Below are 20,704 nucleotides of genomic sequence, written 5' to 3'. Positions count from 1 at the left end.
GCATGACGTTAAACTAGAAGTTTCACCAACTTTTCAAATTAGATGGGATTTTTCTGGAAAATTGGTGTCTGTTACAGGACAAAGGCAACAAAAACCCAACAAATAGATTGGGTCAGAAATACTTTGACAATTTGACAAGTATTTATTCATCTATTAATACTCACTTTTTACAAAATTCACATAGCTGTTATTATTTTAGGCTTTGAATCGAGTCTCTTTTCCAGTCCATCCATTGTTTAAACTGAGTCAAATTTGACAAAAACATTGGCTATTTTGTTGGAGACACGAGTCAAATCTGATCACGTGTTTTCCTCTTTCGTTGAAATTGTGTTATTGATGAAGTCCACACAACGACTTCTCTTAAGTCTGAATCGCTCTGAAATGATGTACGAAATTAATTACACAAGCGACGGAGTCATTAAAACACACTTCATCAGGTGTAAAATAATCTTCCCGCTCGACTGTGGGGGATGAAATGCCGACCAAATATAAAACACTATCAGTCATGCGCAATTTCTACAATCACACGGTCCAACCGGCAAAACAAGCAGCTGTTTGTGGCTCACGTGGTAAAATTCCTAGCAATGGAGATGAAGCTGCCTTGCTCCCAAACTGGTAACTGTGACCCTGCAGCAGCGAGATGGACTTCACAAACATCACAGCTGCTTGGTGGAGAAGAGCAAGAGTTTTTTAAAAAAAAAAAAAAAAAACACCACGTGGAGCAATGATGGCCGTCGGTTCTCCAATTCTCATCAGAACTCCTGATTAAAACAGCCCGTCCCAAAAAAAAAGCTGCCAGATCCAACATCTCCTCGCGTCTTCAGGTGGGGGTGTGCGCCCCCGTGGTACCTGGTTGGCTCGGGGGAAAGGGCGGGTCTGTGGAGGCAGGAGGCTGTCGAACAGAGGAGGCCAGGTGAGGAGGTGGTGGAGGAAGAGAGGGCCCACCTGGAGGAAAACGAGGAGGGAACATCACTCCTGGAGGGGGAGGGGCCCACACTGGGGAGGGAGGCAAAGTGTTAGGATGACTCAGTACATTTGTGGGTAATAGGGTATAAGAGGCTGCTTACTAGGCGGCATTGGTCCCCGCGGTGGGTAGAAATCAGGAGGAGGGGGTCCGTAAGGTCCTCTACGAGGAGGAGGGGGACCATCCATGGGACCCATCACAGGACCAGGAGGAGGTCCTCCCCCCACTCTTGGTTCAACATCAGGGGGAGTCCGTCGATCTCCAGGCTAAATCAAAAGCAAGAATGATATGATGTCAGAGGCTGGGCGACATGCACCATTACAGCACACGTGCACACGTCTCACCTCTCTGTAGTCCTGCTCAGGTCCAAGGCTGGTGTCCCTGAATGAACCATCTGCATTCAAATAATGAGTTAAAAGAGGAAAAGGACACACAAGCTCTGCAACAGGTTTCTGTTGTACCTTCCATATGTTGAGGAAATGATCTTACAAACTATCTGTAGATCAGAATGTTGGTATTAAAACCTAACATATGTATCTGATGTGATAAATAAATTCATGAAATGATTTGATTCATCCCAGGTTTAGAGGCTCCAATTCAAAGTACGTCAACACATGATCATGTTAAAACTAAAATCTACAGTTAAATTACAACTTTCTTGTCTTAACTGTTGTTAGAAGCATCAAAAGAAAACATAACCATCAAAAAAAGATGACAATAAAGCAACGCTAAGCAACCGTGACGTACCTGCTAAACCTGAGGGCAGATTCCTTGGATGTAGCGGACCTGGAGGTAAGGGTCCAGGAGGAGGCAAATAGCCCAGAGCTCCTGGGGGAGGTGGCGGTCTCCTGAACATTGGCCCACCTGGTTCTGGGAATAGATAGCCTAAGGATAAAAATGAAAAGTTCAATTTTAAACCCTGTAACTTTATTCTGCAATATCCAGGGGCCGGATACAAAGTGAAGTCTAATCAGATCAGATCACCCTTCCCTGATCCCCCTGTCACACAGAACGGGTTTCCTCACATGTTCAACTAAAACGTTCGTAACGCAGTCGTGCTGTAACACCGTGTAGCCCGATAACTTGACAAACTTCTAGACTTGACAGTGGAAAACTGCAGATCCTAACCCATGTGAAGCATGATACACACCTGGAGGTGGAGGTCCTGGTGGGGGTCCCCTTCGATCTCTGTCCCACGTAGGGGAATTTGAGCCGCTGTCCGAATGAGGACCTCCACTCCGCTCCATCTCTCCTGGGCCACCTGGGAGGTCTCCTGGACCACGAGGTGCTGCGGCAAAGTGGAGATTATTTTAGATGAAAAAGGGTAAGAGAATAGGCATATGATCAAACATGAAAATCAACTAATGTGAAAGGATTATCAGTATTTTTGTACCTCTAGGTGACAGCCTAGCAGCCGGTGGCCCATCTACTAATGTAGGAGGAGAGAGAAAAGGTCTGGTTTCAGATCCAGGCCTCCCCAGGGAAGACGGACCATATAACGACCTTTCAGCTAGAAATGAGTAAGAGAAGGTTTAGTTCCTGCTTCCTAACAGACTCCCAAAGAGTTAAAGTGTGTGTGTGTGTGTGTGTGTGCGCGCCAACCTCTGAAAGGAAGTGGTCTCGCCAGGCTATCCAGGGCAAAGGGATCTTTGTCCAAAGCATCAATTTTAAACTGCGTGTCTGTCAATCTGTAAACAAAACCCTCTAAAGTCAACAATTGACCAATTGTCTCTGGACTGAACTTTTGATGGTTTGTGGCGTCTTGAGTTAATACATAACAAAACAGAATAGGCTGTTATTTCAGCCTGTGGGCTGTTTTTAAGGGGGTTAGTTTGTGCTTACTTCTGTCTCAAGATGGCGTTTTCTCTCCGGATGTCAGACAGATCTCTATCAGCTGCTCGAGCCGCCAACTAGAAAACCAACCCATCATCAGTGAACATATTAGAACAGACTGCGGAATTAACATGGTGACATCACAGATATATGACCTACGAGCAAAGTTCATTGGAAATAAATTGTATTTTAACGGCAGCCACTGAATGAGCATTTATTAAACTGACCCAGTTATTGTGAGCCTTTTTCTCATGTGAGGATATCTGAGTCTGGTAGGACTGTTTGGTTTTCTCCAGTTCTTCTTCCATCTCTGCTGCTCTTTGCCTAAATATGGATCAAAAACACACACAGCGGTTGGAGGCAGGTATTTTTGCATGTGTACGTTAAGAAAAACCCAAAAATGTACCTATAGTTGTTGAGTTCCTCCATGGCTAATGCAATATTTCGATCAGCTTTATTTAACTTCTCTTCCTTCTGCAAACGCTCCTTCTCTTCCACTGTCAACAGCCTTTAAAAGCAGAAGTTCATCAACATCTCCCACACGACCGGCGCTTCACGTTTGGAACGTCACGATCATCCGTGTGTCACTACCTGTGCAGCTTCAGCTCATTCTCCTGATACATTTCTGTCATTATCTGAAGTTTCTGCTGTAGTCTTTGGACCTTGACATGACAATTAGGATACAGTATTTCAGAAGCTGAATTTAAACCAGCTGAATAAAGTGTCACCAATACGTGATTCAGGTCAGTCACCTGGTTTGAGTAGTTATCCGAGTCTGACTGCAGGGAAAACTTCTCCTTCTCCATCTCTTTGATGCTAACTAGAAACCACACGGAAACACAATCATTACAATAGTCATTGATCTTATCTCTGCCGATGTTATGAAACTGCGTTCAGCCAACTGCATTTTTGGCCTTCCACACATGAGTCTTAACTGAACAAACTCACCAAGCAAGTCCTCCTTAGCTTTGACTTCATCGTTCAGTTTGGCAAATACTCTGTCCTTGTCTTCGTCCACCGATTTAAGGTCTGCATTCAGCTGCAAACAGACAATCAGCGCGGAGTTTTGTCAATATGCGTCCAACTTCAGAAGGAACTTTTGTCTGCGACGAGGGTTTTCAAAAGACCAAAATCATGCAGGTTTACGAGATGAAATGATGTTGCCCGATGAAATACCTTTGCAGCATAAATTAGTTTTTGGACTTTCTGTACATGTCCTTGTTTATCCGCTGCATCATCTCTTCCATTTTTCTCTATTTCTGTTGCGCCACCGGTTGTCTCTTCCTCCAGATCCGAGTCCCAAGCTTTAATCCTCAGCAGCTGATCTGTCAGGGACTGAAGGCAGGAAACTTGTTGTAAGCAACAAAAAGCGGATAGAGTGAGCTAATCCCAGAACCCCGCACACACCCGCCTTTTCTTTTTTAGTATATTGCGCAATAAATGTGCTCCAGTCGTTACCATTATGCACTCATCTTTGTTGGCCACGTCCTGTTGCATCACGCTGTGGGTGACCTTACACCTGCTCATCTCCTCCTCCAGCTCACTAACCCTCTCTGCCCATCCCTCCACCTGCTGACCCAGCTGGAGAGGAAAGGTGGCGGATTAAACGAATGTACAACAGACTAGAAATGTAAGAAAACTGTCAAAAAACAGTATAACTCTGTCTATAGGGATGACAGTCATTCTAAAATACAGTACGAACCCTACCTGAGCATTGCTTTCCTGTAGGAGTGTGTTCTCCTCCTTGGCCGTTTCCAGATTCCGCTGCAGTCTGTCGCTGTTCATATTGTAAACTTTCAGAGTTGTCTGTGCCTGGACACAAATGAAGCAATATCCTGTGAAGCACAGTGACGCGGACACGTAGAGCAGCAAAAAAGAGAAGAAAGCAGCTCTGAGGGAGGACTGCACCTGCTCATGTTGCAATTGGAGATCTTTGGTTTCTTCATCAAATGTCTTCATGCTTTCTTCAAGCTCTGTTATCTATAAAATTAACCAAATGTTAACCCAGTCACATGTCTGCAATAAATTGTAATTCCTGTTGAAATGAGATCAGTATAACTGTTGTTAAGCAACATTGTACAATGCTCTCTTTCACTGTAATACTTGTGGAAACACAGCGGAAGCATTGTTATAGAATTTATAATTATTTAGAGTTTGAAAGAGTTGAAGTTGTGCGTCGCCCCACCCTCCTTTCTTGCTCCCTCTTGTATTCTCTCTGCTGGTCTAGCTGATCTTTTAGTTGTTCAAGGTCCTCCTTTAACTCATTTTTACCATGCCCCAGCGTTGAAATTTCACTCTGGAACAGAAACAAGTTATGTCAACCATGCATGATTCCATAAAATAGTAAACTAAAGCACACAGCAGATATAATTATAGAACATTTTTCCTTACCTCAAGATCTTGTGCCCTTTGAGTTTGGGCCAAGACGCCGCTGTCCCTCAGTAAGCTCTCCAAGTCTTCATACTGCAAAAAAGCATGAGAAAAGCTAAGAAATTAACATCTATGTTCATAAATGTTCTGAGTTTTGCCTCCGTTGACTTTTCAACCTGCCAGAATTAGTCCGTCCACCGACGTCAATACCAACCTCTTGCTGACATTTGCTCAGCGTTTCCAGGACTTTACACTTTTCATTCAGCAGCTGTGCAACTTGCTCAGCCATCCACTGCTCTTTACCTGAAAACATTGGATAAAACACATTGTTCTTGGCCCATTTTTTTGTCTATTACAGTAAAAAACAAGGGGAAAAAAGCACTCGGAGAGCACAGACTTCCGCCAGGAAGGTCAGTGCTTACTTACTTCGATACATCCTGCTTTTTACCTGCAAAAAAATAATAATAAAAAAAATCAAAGAAAAAACAATCATTACTACATTGAATATTGAAGGCATCGTAATTTCTGAACCAGTACCAATTCAGGCCCATAAAAACTGGGATTCGGATGCAGATGTACTCACAGAGCTATAGCATCGACAGGTGAACAACAGCATTGTGATTAATCCCAGCAGACCAGAGATGATAACTGGTTCCCATGGCATGCCATACAGATCTGGACCAGGTCTAATGTCAGCAGGCAGTGCTGATACAACCTGAATGGGAATAGAACCTTAGTGATCAATAAATATCCATTAACAAATATTCTTAGAGCTGTGGAAAGAGATCGCTCGATCACAATCACACGTTTGCATGGCGAGGCTGTTTATTCTCGTGTTGCTCCACACCTTATTAGAAAGAATGCTAGTGTATTTGTCTGTTACAAAACAGCTGTCATAGTTTAGCTTTGACGTGTAATCAGCCGGCTAGCTAACGGCTGTAAGCTAACTCCGAGGTGGACTACTAACACAGCTCAAATCGCGACATAAACTCTCCCTGTAGCCTTGACAGCTTGTAAACAACACCGGTACAACAGACACGCAGTCACCTATGGATTACACGAAATAATAAGTTTATACTCGGACGTAATATCTGACGGTTTGTACTGATAGTCACTCGGCTACGGTGGCTAGTAGGGACATGCTAACGAAACCTGCCACAAACGTACATCCTTCACTTTCTCCAGAGCGATACTGTAGTAAGCCTCTGCCGCCGCCTGGAAATCCACCGCTTTGCTAGTCAACGGGTCGATTGTCGTATATTCCGCCATTGCAGAGAGTCTGGTGTAATTCTGTGGCGTTCTTAATTTAAAGTTACATTAGTAGACGAAACCGGACAAGCGGCGACTTCACATCCTATTCACAATATAGACGATCAACAGAGGACCACGTCACGATCCGGACCGTGGAGGATACTTCTATTATCTAAATAATGGTTCGCTAAGGTCTATTCCGATTCATTACGCTTATTAACACCATGGCTTCAGATAATTAAGACACACGTTCAAACAGGTAACCAGCGTGTTAGTATGACTGATTATAGATGTGTTTTGCTATATGAACACCCCCGCCTGCGTCATGGTTCAGCCCAAACGTCACCAAACGTAATATGCCACACTGGCACATAAAAGCGCAGAAACAGGTGTCACAGTTCGGAATATTTACGCGCCTTTGTTCGATTACGAACGCGATTTTTCAAAAGTTATTAACACATTACATCAATAAATTTGTCCCTTGTTTTGGATGTGACTATTTGGCCCACGACAAGCCCTGTTTTTGAAGGACAGTTGAAGCCATGACCCACCAAAAGTGTTACTCACCAAACTGGGCTCATTTTCCTCCATTTGCCACTATCAGTGGGTTCTCTTAAAACTGTACGATACAGTTTGCCTGAGAAGAGCAGCCAACACACTCGGCACATACAACAAATTTCCAGGATTTAAGTCGGTTTGTTGACAGTCCAACTGGTCTGACAGTTGAGTTCAGTGTCTTAAAGAGCCAGAGTCCACTAATAGCAGATGCATGGTCCTCCTACTCATTTGTTAACAAAAAAACATCCACCCTGTGCGTAACATAGTTGCTGACATTTAAGTTACCTGGGAGAAAAAAAAATGTGCCTACTGATAACAAAGACTACGCGTAACACTCAAACACACAATCCCTGTTATAAGTTAAATTTCATGGTGCTAATGCTGATGGAAGTCTCTGGGGAGCTGACAATACAATTGGCTTTGACAAACTGAAGCGTGATGATGACTCTTACCTGTACAGTCAACCAAAAGATGTGCTCCCTCGCCACACGGGCATGGGGGGTCACGTCCTCTGTCAGTTTCAGGATTGGTTTCATGGCCCCTTTAGTTAGAGTAGCACAGAATTGAATATAAACAAAAAGGTCATGGTTAAAACAGTGCTGTGAGAGAAAGGGCAATTGGTTGTTTTTTGTGCCAATGATAGTGTCGTACTTCAGGTTGTACGTTTGTGGTTCACAGAACAAAAAATATCAACTGTACAGTGTAACACCTTTGAAATATCTTTTAATCCCTTTTGGGTTTCGGATGCTTGAATAAGACATACCTCCCAGAACTTTTCCAACCAGAGTTACGCTCTCCTTTGTGTCTCTATTTAGTTGTTTCAGCGCATTGGCATCCAGCAACACAGAGGAGTCTCCTCTCTTTTTTGACACTTGCTCCGCGGCCATAGCTGAGCAGGATTCATCATCACAGCTACCTTCAGCTGTATTTACCAGGGAAACACATACACTCTGGTTGAGATCATGGGAAATCAAACCCCTGCTAAGACTAAAATATGAAATTATTCAATACCAATCTTATCTGATATGATATACCTTGATGGTACGCGCTTCTGACGTCCAATTTTCTTCTGTTGAACATTTCTTTTACTCTTGCCACCAGCAGTTGTAGCTTCTCAAGTGCAACGAACGTTCGGGTCTTCTCTTTTTCTTCCTGTGGTGCATCTGTGAGCCTCGTGCGGGGGGATTTCAGCGCATCCAAATGATAATGAAGAAGCCCTTCAACGTCTAACAGTATAGATTCATCATGATCGAGCTCCTCAATCATAGGTTCCGACCTTCCGCAAATATAATCCAAAAATTGCAGCTTGTGTCTACCGAAGTTCTCCAACAGAATGCCCATCTCTTCCACGCTCATGTGAGCGAGGAGGTTCTTGTAGTGTTTGGAGAGACCCTTTGTTTGGTGGAGGTGATGTGGAGTTGCAGGCAGTGAGGGAGTGGGGTGCGGATGGAGCGGAGATGCCGTCTGGATGGGTGGCGGAGAAGGCTGTGACTCCTGCTGTGGGGCAGGCTGGGGTGGCGTGATGGGGGGGGGCCGTCGTTACATCCTGAGCGTAAACATCAGTTGAATCCAGTTCTGGCTCAGAAATCAGAGAGCCGTGCACCTCACCCGCGTTAGAATCCAAATTCTGGACCAATTCGGTGGCAGGTGTGTGGCTGAAATATCCAAAGGCGCCTTTTAGGAGGCTTGAACCTCCCCCACTTTCATCCTCTACAACAACCTCGTTCACGGTCTCAGTTCTTACCTCAGGTCCAGGGTTAGGACTGGCTGGGTCATCCTCCATTGTCATCAGTACTTCTGCCTTTCCAGAATCATCCACTGTATCCATCTTATGATCTTTTGAAGTGCTGTTGTTGACCATTTCTGTGTCCGACCTTTCTCCCTGGTGGAGTGTGTTCTCTTCTGTGTAGCCAGTCTTTTCTACCTCAGCGGAATTTAGTTGATCATCATTCATCACAGATGAATATAGCAGCTCTTTGGAGTTGGCAGCGCTGTCTTTGGTACTTTCAGCTACATTTGATGTATTTCCTGTGCTCTCGGTATTTGCTGTACTGTCATATCCATCTTGTTCTACTTGTTTTCTACCCTCTTCTTCTTCCTCCATACTCTCAAAGTCAGTCCTCCCTAGGCTCTCTGTAATATCCTGATCCTTCTCAGTGGGCGGATGTTGCTCTCCTGTCTGTGTTCCCTCTAGATGTGTTGAGCTCCTCTCAGTTCCCAAAGTGTTTCCATCTCTATTTGCAGGGGCTTCAGAACAACGGTCCATCAAACAATCTGGCTCGTCCCTGCTCCCAGTCATCTCATTCACCTGGGAATCCTCCTCTTTCGTGCTCTTCACCTTTTCCTCCTGGTGTCTGCCCTCTTCCTTGTCCTGTAGGGCTTTAGCATCGCCTTTTTCGGTGTGTGTGGATATTCCTGAGGACCCCTCACTTTGTGTCTCACTCTGGATGACGCTTTCTGCATCTGCCTTCAAATAAGGGGATGACTGTCCTTCATCTATCCTCTCCTCTGCTTGAGTTACGTCCTCCTTTCTTAGGTCTTCCTTGCTCTCTTGCACCTTTTCCTCCAGCTTTTCGTCTTTTGCACCAAAGACTAGCTGCTGCGTTTCCACTTTCTTGACCTCTTCTTCTTCCACTGTTAACTCTCCCTTCTGCGTCTGTGCTCCCTGGACCACCACCTTGTCCTTGTTAATCTCCTCTCCTTCACCTTGTGTCTCCTCTCCCTCTATCCCATTCCCCATTGCAATGATCTCCTCTTGTTCCACCTCCTTTACTGCCTGGTGGTTATCAGGTGGTTTAACCTCCTCTGTTCTCATTATGTCTTCTGTTTTCTCATCTTTCTCCATTTGCTTGATCTCTGTTTGTAGATCTACTGATGTCTGTAGCGCAGTTTCCCTTTATAATGTCACCACCAGCAATATTTTCCCCGTCCATAGTTGCTCCTGCATCAATATCTGCATCACTTTCTGATTTGCGACCTGCAGTATTATCATCTTCTGTGGCCTGTGTTGTTTTCCCTATATCGTCCTCTGAGACATCTACAGTCATGTTTTTGATACTTCCATCAGCAGGTTGGGGTGACCGAATGAGCTCAGCGATGTCCCCAGCCCGAAGCATTTCGCCCTCCTTTTCTGACCAGTCAGGATGTGCCTCTGCCACTTTATCCGTCATTAGCAGTGAATCGAAGGGAGCAACACCGGTTTCTTGACTTGTCAAGTTGTCATCCTCATGAGAGACCTGTTCTCTGTATTCACCAGCTGAGCCTGATGACATGATAAGCTGATTGCCTACAATCTGGTCAATCTCACCTTTGCTACCCTGATCCTGAGCGGTGGGATAGTTGTAATCAGGTAAAGTTCTCTCAGCATCACGTCCTTTATAGTCACGATCACGACTAGTTAGAAACCTATCGACGCTGTCTTTGAAATCCGGGGTCTGAGCCTTTTCCTCATCAGCTCTTTTGCCATCCTCGCATGCAGTTGGTCCAAGAACGTCAGAGGAAGCTGAGCTGTGAGTCGTAAAACTCTGATCAGGGACAGTTGTGTTTTCTTTCTCCGGGCTCTCTATTTTTTTCCTCTACCTCTATTGTATTTGGAACCTGATGACTCTTATCCTTCATTTCTGCAGACTCCTCTCCATCCACTGGAACCATGTCTTTCTGGCTGTCCTCTGCAATGTTATCTTGAACTCCCTCACTTCTGCCTACATAAAACAAGCTGTTGAACATTGATGATATTTCACCCACAGTAGAGATATCTTTTTGAGCATCTCTGTATGCTAAGCCTTCACTGGAGAGCTTATCTTTGCCAGTGTCTGAAGTACCTAGGTGCAGGTCATCGCCATTACTGTCCCCAGTGACTGAATCTGCGGAGGCAGACGACATTTTCTTTCTGATGCCTGACTTTCATCTTTTTGAGTTTCCGCCTCCTCTGAAAGACTGTTTGTTTCTGCCACCACCTGCTCCATCAACCCAGGCTGTGACTGACCACTGTTCACATTTTCTGCGCCTGTACGTTGTTCTGTCCCCTTCACATTACTTTCTGTACTTCCAACAACTATTTTACCTTTATTAAACCCTAATATGTCCTGTATATCAAACCAAGAGCCTGGTTGTTCTTCCTCCTTGGGGGTCTCTTTGGGGTCTTTCAAAGTAGGGTCCATATGTTCTGACTCCTGATTGGAGAGGCTGAGGCCGAACCTGTTTGAGAGTCCATTTCCCAACCATTCCAATGTGCTGGTGCCTTCCGTCTCCTTCTGAGTGTCTTCTATATTCATGGACATCCTCCTGCTCCTATATTTTTCTGCTGGTTCTTGTTCTAAGCCACTGTCTTTTTCAGTGTCCTGCTGCTGTTCTGACATATGATCTGTTTTTTCTTTTCCTCCAAACTCAAGCCATCTAGTCATTGTCGAAGCCAGAGAATCAGTATTTACACTATCTTCCACTGCAGGTTTCTCCTGTCCTCCCAGCCCGAGCCACCCAGTCATTGTTGAAGTAAAAGAAGCTTCAGGCTGGCTCTCACCTTGTTCCTCTTGTTCAGTTGTACTCTCAGGTTTCTCCACTGCAGTCAGGCCAAACCATCCTGTCACTGAAGAACCAGGCCAGCTAGCAGAGGCAGACCCACCTTTTTCGTTGTGCGGTTGCGTTTGTCCCTGAGCAGCCGTAGCATCCTCATATTTCCTACCATCCATTTCATTTAATGTGTTGAGCGACTGTACTGTCGCTGAAGAGTCTGCAGAGACAAACTTGGAAAGACTCTCAGCATTTGTGTCATCAGCAGGTAGGGTTGTTTGTGGGGTTTCTGTATCCTGAGTACTGACTTTTGTCTCACCGCCAACACGGTCCAGATGACTGTAGTCAATGAGATGACCAAACTCATCCATGCAGAAAAAATCTGACTCCTGAATGAAGAGAGGAAATGTGAGCTCTTTACATGGTGCAGATTTAACATGCAATACTGGTTCACTACACATTTACGTCCAGCTGCAAAGGAGGACATAAAATAATGTGTCTACCTGTGTTGCCACAACTATTTCCATGGTTGTATGAAAATGTTCCTCTCGCACAGCATTCTTTGGGAAATATCCAAACTGTTTGTCGATCTAAAGCACAGAAGAATTCTTTAAAACGCTTTTCAGATTTTACAGTCTCAGTTACAAATGATATGATCCCCCATGGAAACATCTTTTGTAATAAAAAAAAAACCAATCATACAAAAGTTGTTTGGCTTATTTTCATATCTAGATCTATAGATAGATACTGTTTGACATATTAGACATACAGTTCCGGCCCAAAGATCTTCTCTCTTTCCAGTCAGTTTATGGTAAACAAATATGATCTCTCCTTGTTTGAAGTTCAAGAAACGGCAGTCTGTTCCATGGTGGTCTCTGATAGCCTGAACTCTGCTCATCGGACCTGCACACAATGGCACACATAATGCAGTGAGACATAGTTAAACTCCCGATAAAATTTAACCCTGTAATATCATCGGTGTTTTTGTGCTATTGTGTCTTTTGTGTCTCTATTCATTTAAGAGAGACAAATTGTGAGCAATAAATTGCACGAAAATGTTGGATATGGCAAAAATAGGACACATTAATAAACCTTATTGGCTATGAAAATTGATAGTTTCTTTTCGTTCAAAAGGTTCAATAAAACACCATTTTCATCGACAACGAAAGAGCCTTTCATTTTAGGTATTACAAGGTTAAAGGTAACTTACAAGATTGCATGGAAATTGTGTGCTCATGACAAGAGGTAATAACTGCAGAGATTAGACTTACTTTCACACTCTGAATCTCCACAGATCTTGTAGTCAGACAGTCCCAGATTTAACTGTGGCAAAATCACAAAAAGTAATACAGTTTGCAGCAAGATGTTGTACATCTGTAAAACAGACATTTTTTATTGTGTCGACAGGAGTGTCTTAAAAGAAAATGTCCATAATGTAGAGGAAATCCTTGAGTTGTGGTGGAGAGTGGACATTGCCTCGCCAACTCTTGCTGCCATGAAGACTCAATACTAAATGGGAGAGCGTGTGATTAGATATAGGGCTAGAATGAGGATAATCATTAACTTTTAAGCGGTGATGGCAGTTAAAAAAAAAAGACTATTGTGTGGGACCAGATCTTTTTTCGCATTCTAAGTGGAAATGATAAACAAATAGCATATGGCTAACTTGAATAAACAAGCAATGTAAGACTATTATATTTTGTTTATCTATTTTGATAACATGGTTACATTGTGAACTTCGCCCTGTATTTTTAACTGCATGTTTATAGTAAATAAAGCGCCGCGCAGAACGCACGTCATCATTCTGCGCCAATATCCAAGATGGCGGGTTTCTCACAGTTTTAACCACAACTCCTGCGAAAACTCGTAGTTTGTGGTTATAAAGTGTTGTTTTTTTTATTGTGAGTCAAACGTTTACTTATATATGGCGTGACTTTTGGGGGGCAAAAATCCCAGAATAATATATTGAATTTTCCCGCAGCTGATTAAAAAAACATGAAGTCTGACATGGAAGAGTTGATGCCAAGGCTGTTGCCAGTCGATTTGGGAGAGAACACAGGGGAATTTAGTGTGACTGGACCACCGAGAAACCCTCAAGAATACCTTCGTCAAGTTCAGTAAGTTATTTTCTTTAAACAAATCGAAACAATTTACTGTTTGTGCATGCGTAATCCAATTTGTCATGTTTATATATATAATATACTCTCTTTATCAGCCTGGAGGCGTCATTGTGTCCAGACGTCGTGGTTGCTGAAATTGACCCCAAAAAACTGAAGAAGAAACAGACAGTTAATGTTTCAGTGAGTAATGTGCACAAATCACGCAGTTAAAAATGTTTCAAAGCCGTTTTTTTTCAACTTCTATATGTGGGTTTGCATTTTCCTGTACAATAACTGAATTGGTGTTATGTGTCCTAGTGGTGTAGCAGCAGGAATGCATGATCGACACCGTTTGTTAGCTCCTTCTGTGTGTTTCAGGTGGCAGGTTGTCCTGTAGCTCCAGTGGGTTTCTCCCCCAGTCTCAGCTGGCAGCAGCAGCAAGTCTGTAACTTCTCAGATATGAGACAGGTGCCACAAAATCTAACTAAAATCCCTTGTTAAAGGCCCAGCAACCCAAAAGAAATGAAACTATTGTCAATAGAAAAAGAAAAGAGCCTCTTGTTTGTGTTCTGTATTCTGTCTTTAGAGAATTACAAAGAACAGGATCCACTGGAGAAACCAAACGCTTGATGAGAACGTGACGATGGTGAGGACCTGGCTCGGCCTTTTATGACGTGGTTGACATATATATACACTCATTACTTTTCATTTGTAGTATACATTTGAAATCAGAGGATTTCATGCTCTTTATCCAGATACACTCAATAATTTAAATTGGTTGGTGATGCAGAAATGTCCAATAGCTTGAAACAGCAGTTTACTGGAATTCTGGGTTCAGGTTTTGATTATAAATTTGTTAACTTTACCTCCCTAAGTACACATTTTTGTATTAAATTGTGCACGAGAGAACTAGTTAAAGCTTTGCTTTGTGTGCTCAGCCAAAGGTGACAGACGAAGACGGCTGGAGGAGATTTTGTTTAGGAGAGACGGTCCATCTGGAGACCTCATCCTGCCACACAGATGCAGAAACAGGTCCAGGAATAGACTATAACAAGGTCGTATGAAGGTTTCTGAACTACCATTAAGTCTTACTATAAGAATAGTGTTTATTAACAGTCTATATTAGACTAGGAATGCTTTGTTAAAGCACCACGACCAATGTGTTTCTCATGAAAATGAATGAAACCCCTTTTCGGTCGACGCGTCCTCTATTCAGGTTGGCTTCCCGCCCTTCCTCACCGTCGTCAGCAGACTAAACCAGGTAAACAACCAACCGATGAGACATCTAGAGTCTCAACTCTTTCACCATTTAGCTGTTTAATCTCTGGTCACCTCTCTACAGACCACATTGCTGACAGTGCTGGAGATTCTCATCGGTTGGTTTGAAGAGCACGCGTTTGTTCCTCAGTTGGTGAGTTCAGTTTAGATTGTTGGTTGTGCATTTCGCCACTGATTAGTCATCATTCCTGGTGTGTGATGCAGGGTCTCTGGATGTATTCGTTGTTGGCCTGCCTGGAGAAGCCTCTGCTGCCTGAAGCCCACTCCTCCATTAGACAGTTGGCCAGGAGATGCGCTCAGCTCCGCAGCACACTGGTGAGCCTGGTAACTCTGCGCCTTCTGTCTTCAGCCTGACTTCTCCTGCTTATCATCGTACTTTGGGTGCTGGATGATTTCTGGATATACACTGGTTACCTTCGAACATTTCTACAAGATTCAAACACAAGCTTTTCGCTCTTGATCTCTTCTATTATTTATTTTCATAGGAGAGTGAGATGGATGAAACGCTTCCTGCCCTCAACCTGCTCATCTGCCTTGTTGCCAGGTTGTTTAGCTCATATGAGCAGCGTCAACTATGAAATATGGGGTGATTTTTGTGCACCTGCCTGAATCTTTTTTTTTTTTCTTCCATCCCACAGGTATTTTGAGCAGAATGACCTAGCAGACCAGCCAGAGGACGAGTCCCAAGATTAGACACAACATATGTGTGGAACGACATATCGGACAAATTTCCCACACTGGCAGCAGCAACCTGGTTGGCGAGTTTTAGCCAAATTTGTGGGTGGAAAAACCAGCCAAATAGGGAGAAGTGGACAGATTTTTGGACCATTTTGAAACTATTGTGTGGTTTTTTTTTAAAGAATCTCCCGATGGTCTTCCCCACCTGTTGTTTTAATGTACAAAGTTAATTAAACTCTTTTCTAAACCAGCCCTTGGATGAATGAGTGAACCTAAACTAAAAACAGGAAGAGCTGTTTAACAACCTTGTGGAGGGATTAAATGTCTGAACTAGAGTTTGAGCCTTCAAAGACAATAGAATTAGTGATTAAAACAATGTGTTGAGATGGTCGCCCTTTAATTGGAAGCAGTCAATGTACAAAAAAAAACAAATATTTGGAGCACATTACATATGATGATATAAGAACCCAGAGCAGTTAAAAAAACAGAATAATCACAGGAGAAACATCTACAGTATAACCACAAACAGCCTCATGACAGTCAGCTTTTTTTCCCCCACAGTGCTGCAAAAACACCCCCAAAACTCGACATCTGAGAAGTCTCATTTACAGCCGAATCAGCATAAACTCGAAATGACTAATTACGTTTGGCATAGGCGCTCGTCTAAACGGTTTGGTGTCAGAAGTCAAATTTTAATTCTCGCTCCAAATAAAGGCGACAAAGTAGAAATGAGAGCCCTCCATCTAATGTTTCATCTCAGCCCTGATCTATAAATTCCCACACCGAGGAACAAAAACAAGAATTAAAACAGCATCTTGCTCAGCGTCACAAAGACTTGGGGTCAGTTTAAAAACCTTGTCAGAAAGAATTCACTATTTTCCTGGTGTTCCACACAACTAGCATTAAAACATTAGCGTCTCTTGTCCTTTCTGTCTCTATCCTTATGTTCCCTATCGCTCCGAGATGGTCTGCCTCTCCCTTCCTCGCTCCTCCTCTTCCTCGACCCCTTTGAATCCCTCCCTCCTCCACTACTCCCCCCTCTTTTGCGGTGACTTCGCTCCTCCGCCTTCTTCCTGCCCCTGTCGGAAGGCCTCCTCTTGCGCTTACTGCCGTCGCGGCTGCGGCTGCTGCTCTTGGAGGACGAGGAAGACGAAGACGACGATGACGAGGAGGAGTGGCTGGATCCGGAAGAAGAGGAGGAGCTTCCACTAGAGGATGAGCCAGACGAGGAAGAAGAGGAACTACGACTATGGCCTTTCCGCTGCTCCTTGTCCTTCTTCCTCCCTCTGCCACCACCGCCCTCTTTAACAGGGGTCGTGTTGGGGGGCTCTTGTGAATTGGGCTGTTTTTCGGCTGATGCCTCCTCCGGTCTTTCCTGCACAGCCTGGCTCATAACTGCTGAATCCTGCAGCTGAAGGCCAGGCATGCTGCCCTCCTGGCCAGGTGCTGCGGGGGCCACCCCCAAGGGATCTTCTGCCTTCGGTTCAGAGGCAACAGCCACCTCTCCTGTGGTGGGGCTGGGATGGGTCTTCGGACTCGTGTCTGGGGCTTGTGGGACGGCTGCGCTCGGTTCGGAGGACGGAGGGTCCGGACTCGTTGCGTTTTCAACAACTGTGGACTCCTGTTTGCTATCCATCTCTAACCCCTCACTCCTACTCTTCTCTTCCTCCTCCTCCTCTGGTCCACCCTCTATCTGCTCTGACTCCTGACTTTCATCCTCCTCTCCTTTCTCTGCCTCTTCCTCATCATCTTTATCCCCCTGCTCCACTACCTTCTCCTCCCCCACCTCCATCTTCTCCTCTTCCTCCTTATTTAGTGCTTCTTTATCTCCTTCCTCCCTCGCCTCCTTCACCTTTCTATCCTCCTCCTCAAAATCATCCTCATCCTCCTCCTCCTCCATGTCTACACCCCCCCTGTTACCTGTCACCTTGACTACCTGACCTGTGGGCTTACCCTCTGCCAAGTGGTCCGTTCCTGTGGTGTTGCTGTCCTGGTCACGGTTAAGCTGTCGCCGTGGGCGGGTCTCCATCTTACTGAGGTGTTCGGCAAATGCCACACACCTCTCTTCAAACACAACTGCCACAGAAAAGCAGAGATCAGAAGCCGCCAACTTTTTAAAACAAACAAAACAAATGTTTGGATAAGGTCCTGACCATTCAGTTTTTTGGTGGACTCTTCGAGGAGTTTGTGTGTAGCGGAGCACATTTTTCCAGGCACAAAGAAGATATGAGGCTTAGTCTTGGTACGAATATATTTCACCAGATGAGTATTGTGCTTGGTCCACTCCTCTTGCTGTCAGTGAGAAAGAGACAAGAAGGTTCAAGTATGCTGACATGACTTTCATCTAATTCTACAGACCCTTATAGATGTTTTCTTACCAGCTGAGCCAGTTCTACTTTTTGTTCTAGTAGTCTCAGCTCACTCTGTTTGGCTCTCCTCTCTTCAAACAACTCCCGCTTTTCAGTTTCCACCTTCTTTTTCTCAGCCTCAGCCTGAATCTCAAGTTTATGCTCAATTTCTGTCCGGCGTTTTTGCTAGAAATGAAAAAATTCAGGGAGAGAATTGGTCTCACTCTCACCCAACAATGATTATACAGTTCAGAAACCAGAGCAATACGGAAGCCTTCAGCCATTTTCCCCCAGGCTTTCATTTCCTCACCTTTTCTGTGGACACGTTTGACTCCTGTTTAAATTTTTGTAAAGTCCCCATGAGCAGGCCAAACATGCGCCGATTCCTGAGCAACAAAACAAGCCAAATAAATGAAACCCATAGAGCGATGCACACACTGAGGAGCCTACAGTGTAAAATAAGCCCACCTCTGTTTGCCCTTCTCATCCATCGTCTGATCTTGAATGAGGTCTCGGCGCGTCCTCTCCTTGGAGGTAGCAACTACAGACGACTGCAACGCCGGCTGAAAACAAACAAACAAACAATAATTCTGCTGGTTGCCTAAAATGTTCATAGTGCACCCTTAGTATAAAATAGAAAAAATAGTAAATAAAAAGTCAAACAGCATCAAAGCTGACATAAAAAGTGAAGGTGTAACTGTTAAAATGCTTGACTTTTAAATACAACACAAATATCTGATTCTGATACAAATATATTTTTCAACGCAGCCTCAATTTTCACCTTTTTGACATCATCGTCGTCCTCGGCGTCGCTGTCGGGGCGTACGTCTCTCCTGGCCCTCTGGTCCCCTGCCAGTCTGCAGAAGCACACATGAACAGATAAGAGCTGCTGTGCATGTGGGCCAAGTATGGGATACTTGTGGTCAGACAAGACAAAACATCCACAATAATTTGGTATTTTGCTCAAAATACAAAGTTACCTTGTTCACCCAAACAAAACCACCAAAAGTATTTTAACAGACTTATTAGATAAATTAAAAATAAGGCACATGTCAAGTGCAAAATGTCCAAACATACAAAATGTTGTGTAAAGACTAACTGGGCCTAAATGACCAATTCAATGGTCATTTTTGAATCAAAATCAAACAGTATGAGTGGTTTCTTACAGACATTGGCATTAAAACAAAAAACAAACAAACCTTTACATAGGTTTTTGATACTGCTGATGGAACTATATGCAAACTACATTTGAAATATTACCTCATCAGGGCTCCGTCAATATCTCTCTGCTTGGCAGGGGGGCCGCCGCTTCCAATGTCTAAGAGACTACGCCTGGAAAAATCAGCAAAAACGTGAATTAATGGGCACGTTTGAGAAGTCTGATCCATAACTACCAAACAGAATTTCAACCTTATCCAAAGAGGGACATTTCCATACATCTCGAACGCATCATGTCACAAAAATAGCACACTGGGTTTCTTGAAAACATGATCATACAGACCCCTACTTGTGATCCCAAAAGGTATATAGAGGACAGGAAGGAAGGATGGTCACATATTCACCTGAGCAGGTTCATTCCTCTGCCTCTACCTCCACCGGGGCCTGCCATGGGGCCACCGAGCCGACGCATATTGCCCGGTCTTTGAACACAAACAGAGGGAAGGAAACATCAAACTAATGACAAAACACTCAGGGTCAAGTTGTTTTCTCTGTATATTTTGTGCTGTGTTGTAAAAAGAGTCAGATGTGTTTCCATTAACCACCAATCCTATCGCATCGGTAGGAATACGGCTCAAGGGCCTGGCGGGTGCAGCGGAATATTTTAAAACTTGCATTAGTATGCGAATCTCCAAGGCTAATCGATTTTGTTACCAACTGACATCCCATCTAGATTCTACTTTTATGGTGTTCGAGAAATCAAAAAGAAACCTAAAAATAAATGTGCTGACTAGCTAAGCTACAACAGTGCGTACTATTAGCAAGTCAGTGAGACGGCCTTCCGCAAATTAACAGACGATGGATGAATACCAACATAACCCACCTCATCTCATTGGGATCACGCCCAGTTAATTTCCGAATATTATCGTCTACATTTTTCAAGCTTTCTTTAGCTTTTTCGAGCTGGTCTTGCAGGTTTCGCACCACAACCGCCATCTTGACTCCAGTTAGCGCGATTCACGTGCCGCTTCTTCTTCGTCTACTTTTCCAGCGGCGGTCATACGTCATTGGGAGTTGCGCCCCCTACCTCACAAAGCTGTCATTGCAACTGCACTGTGGAATAAATAAATTAAGTAGTGAAGGATTTTTTTTTAAAAGCACAGCACACCATAAAAATGAACATGACACAAGTAAATTAGAAACTAAGTATAAGGGGAATGCAGACCCCCAAGCTTTCCTGACATGTGAACAAAACGCCTTCAGCGCTTGCCTTCATATATTACTCGTCTTCTATACTGTAAAAGGATAGATTATGATTCCGATTAGAAAATGGAGGCACTTGGAAGGAGAGATCTGAGTTGTCTTTTAATAATTCCTTTAACTTGCACGTGTAGTATGCAGAACACAGTAAGCCCCTCGGCCTTGATCAAAGTCTCTCAAGTCATTCGATCGTCATATCGTTGCTCAAGGCTCATGCAGTTTTCTCCGCCACGGTTCCCCACTAAACCAGTAGATGGTGCTGTTGGACCACCTACTGGACCGCCAAGGACAGGGAGCATTTTCCTCTACGAACATCCAATTAAAACCACTGGTAAAACATAGAAAACACTTAATCTATTCACATTACTCACGTTCAGAGACTGCGGCTCAGCTTGTTG

The 20,704-nt window shown here is 44.0% G+C and overlaps 4 protein-coding genes across 6 annotated transcripts; 1 reads left to right on the top strand and 3 right to left on the bottom strand.

The window, feature by feature from the left end:
• Positions 1-119: 119 nt before the first annotated feature.
• Positions 120-9,708, bottom strand: mia2 (MIA SH3 domain ER export factor 2). Of its 3 annotated transcripts, XM_029827041.1 has the most exons (25): positions 8,011-9,708; positions 7,740-7,898; positions 7,429-7,517; positions 5,751-5,882; positions 5,594-5,615; positions 5,382-5,470; positions 5,189-5,260; positions 4,983-5,093; positions 4,706-4,777; positions 4,505-4,609; positions 4,256-4,378; positions 3,974-4,132; positions 3,746-3,836; positions 3,550-3,617; positions 3,389-3,459; positions 3,204-3,305; positions 3,025-3,121; positions 2,807-2,874; positions 2,567-2,652; positions 2,358-2,474; positions 2,115-2,252; positions 1,712-1,849; positions 1,309-1,358; positions 1,068-1,230; positions 120-996 (listed from the first exon to the last, which is right to left on the bottom strand). In XM_029827041.1, the coding sequence occupies exons 1-25, from the start codon at positions 8,330-8,332 to the stop codon at positions 821-823; spliced, it is 2,820 nt and encodes a 939-aa protein (XP_029682901.1). In that variant the 5' UTR covers positions 8,333-9,708; the 3' UTR covers positions 120-820. The 3 variants fall into 3 exon arrangements, with proteins under 3 accessions (XP_029682901.1, XP_011615159.1, XP_003976031.2); XM_011616857.2 differs by lacking the exons at positions 7,429-7,517; positions 7,740-7,898; positions 8,011-9,708 and adding an exon at positions 6,986-7,137; XM_003975982.3 differs by lacking the exons at positions 7,429-7,517; positions 7,740-7,898; positions 8,011-9,708 and adding an exon at positions 6,335-6,693.
• Positions 9,709-10,253: 545 nt separating this feature from the next.
• On the bottom strand, positions 10,254-13,161 carry LOC101066970 (melanoma inhibitory activity protein 2-like). The gene is made up of 4 exons (XM_029827060.1): positions 12,757-13,161; positions 12,255-12,388; positions 11,989-12,075; positions 10,254-11,874 (listed from the first exon to the last, which is right to left on the bottom strand). Exons 1-4 carry the CDS (start codon positions 12,872-12,874, stop codon positions 10,798-10,800), a joined length of 1,416 nt encoding a protein of 471 aa, XP_029682920.1. The 5' UTR covers positions 12,875-13,161; the 3' UTR covers positions 10,254-10,797.
• Positions 13,162-13,260: 99 nt separating this feature from the next.
• Positions 13,261-15,790, top strand: gemin2 (gem (nuclear organelle) associated protein 2). The gene is made up of 11 exons (XM_003975984.3): positions 13,261-13,386; positions 13,467-13,602; positions 13,701-13,785; positions 13,963-14,052; positions 14,171-14,230; positions 14,523-14,639; positions 14,801-14,845; positions 14,927-14,995; positions 15,067-15,177; positions 15,348-15,406; positions 15,501-15,790. The coding sequence occupies exons 2-11, from the start codon at positions 13,481-13,483 to the stop codon at positions 15,553-15,555; spliced, it is 813 nt and encodes a 270-aa protein (XP_003976033.2). The 5' UTR covers positions 13,261-13,386; positions 13,467-13,480; the 3' UTR covers positions 15,556-15,790.
• Positions 15,791-15,920: 130 nt separating this feature from the next.
• On the bottom strand, positions 15,921-20,088 carry pnn (pinin, desmosome associated protein). Its single transcript, XM_003975985.3, has 9 exons — positions 19,930-20,088; positions 19,451-19,528; positions 19,149-19,220; positions 18,670-18,745; positions 18,357-18,451; positions 18,199-18,274; positions 17,919-18,074; positions 17,694-17,832; positions 15,921-17,616 (listed from the first exon to the last, which is right to left on the bottom strand). Exons 1-9 carry the CDS (start codon positions 20,040-20,042, stop codon positions 16,451-16,453), a joined length of 1,971 nt encoding a protein of 656 aa, XP_003976034.2. The 5' UTR covers positions 20,043-20,088; the 3' UTR covers positions 15,921-16,450.
• Positions 20,089-20,704: the final 616 nt, after the last annotated feature.

Source organism: Takifugu rubripes, chromosome 2 (assembly GCF_901000725.2).
Source record: "Takifugu rubripes chromosome 2, fTakRub1.2, whole genome shotgun sequence".
Lineage (NCBI taxonomy): Eukaryota > Metazoa > Chordata > Actinopteri > Tetraodontiformes > Tetraodontidae > Takifugu > Takifugu rubripes.
The sequence above is the reverse complement of the archived record's forward strand: the minus strand, read 5'-3'. Positions and strand labels throughout refer to the sequence as shown.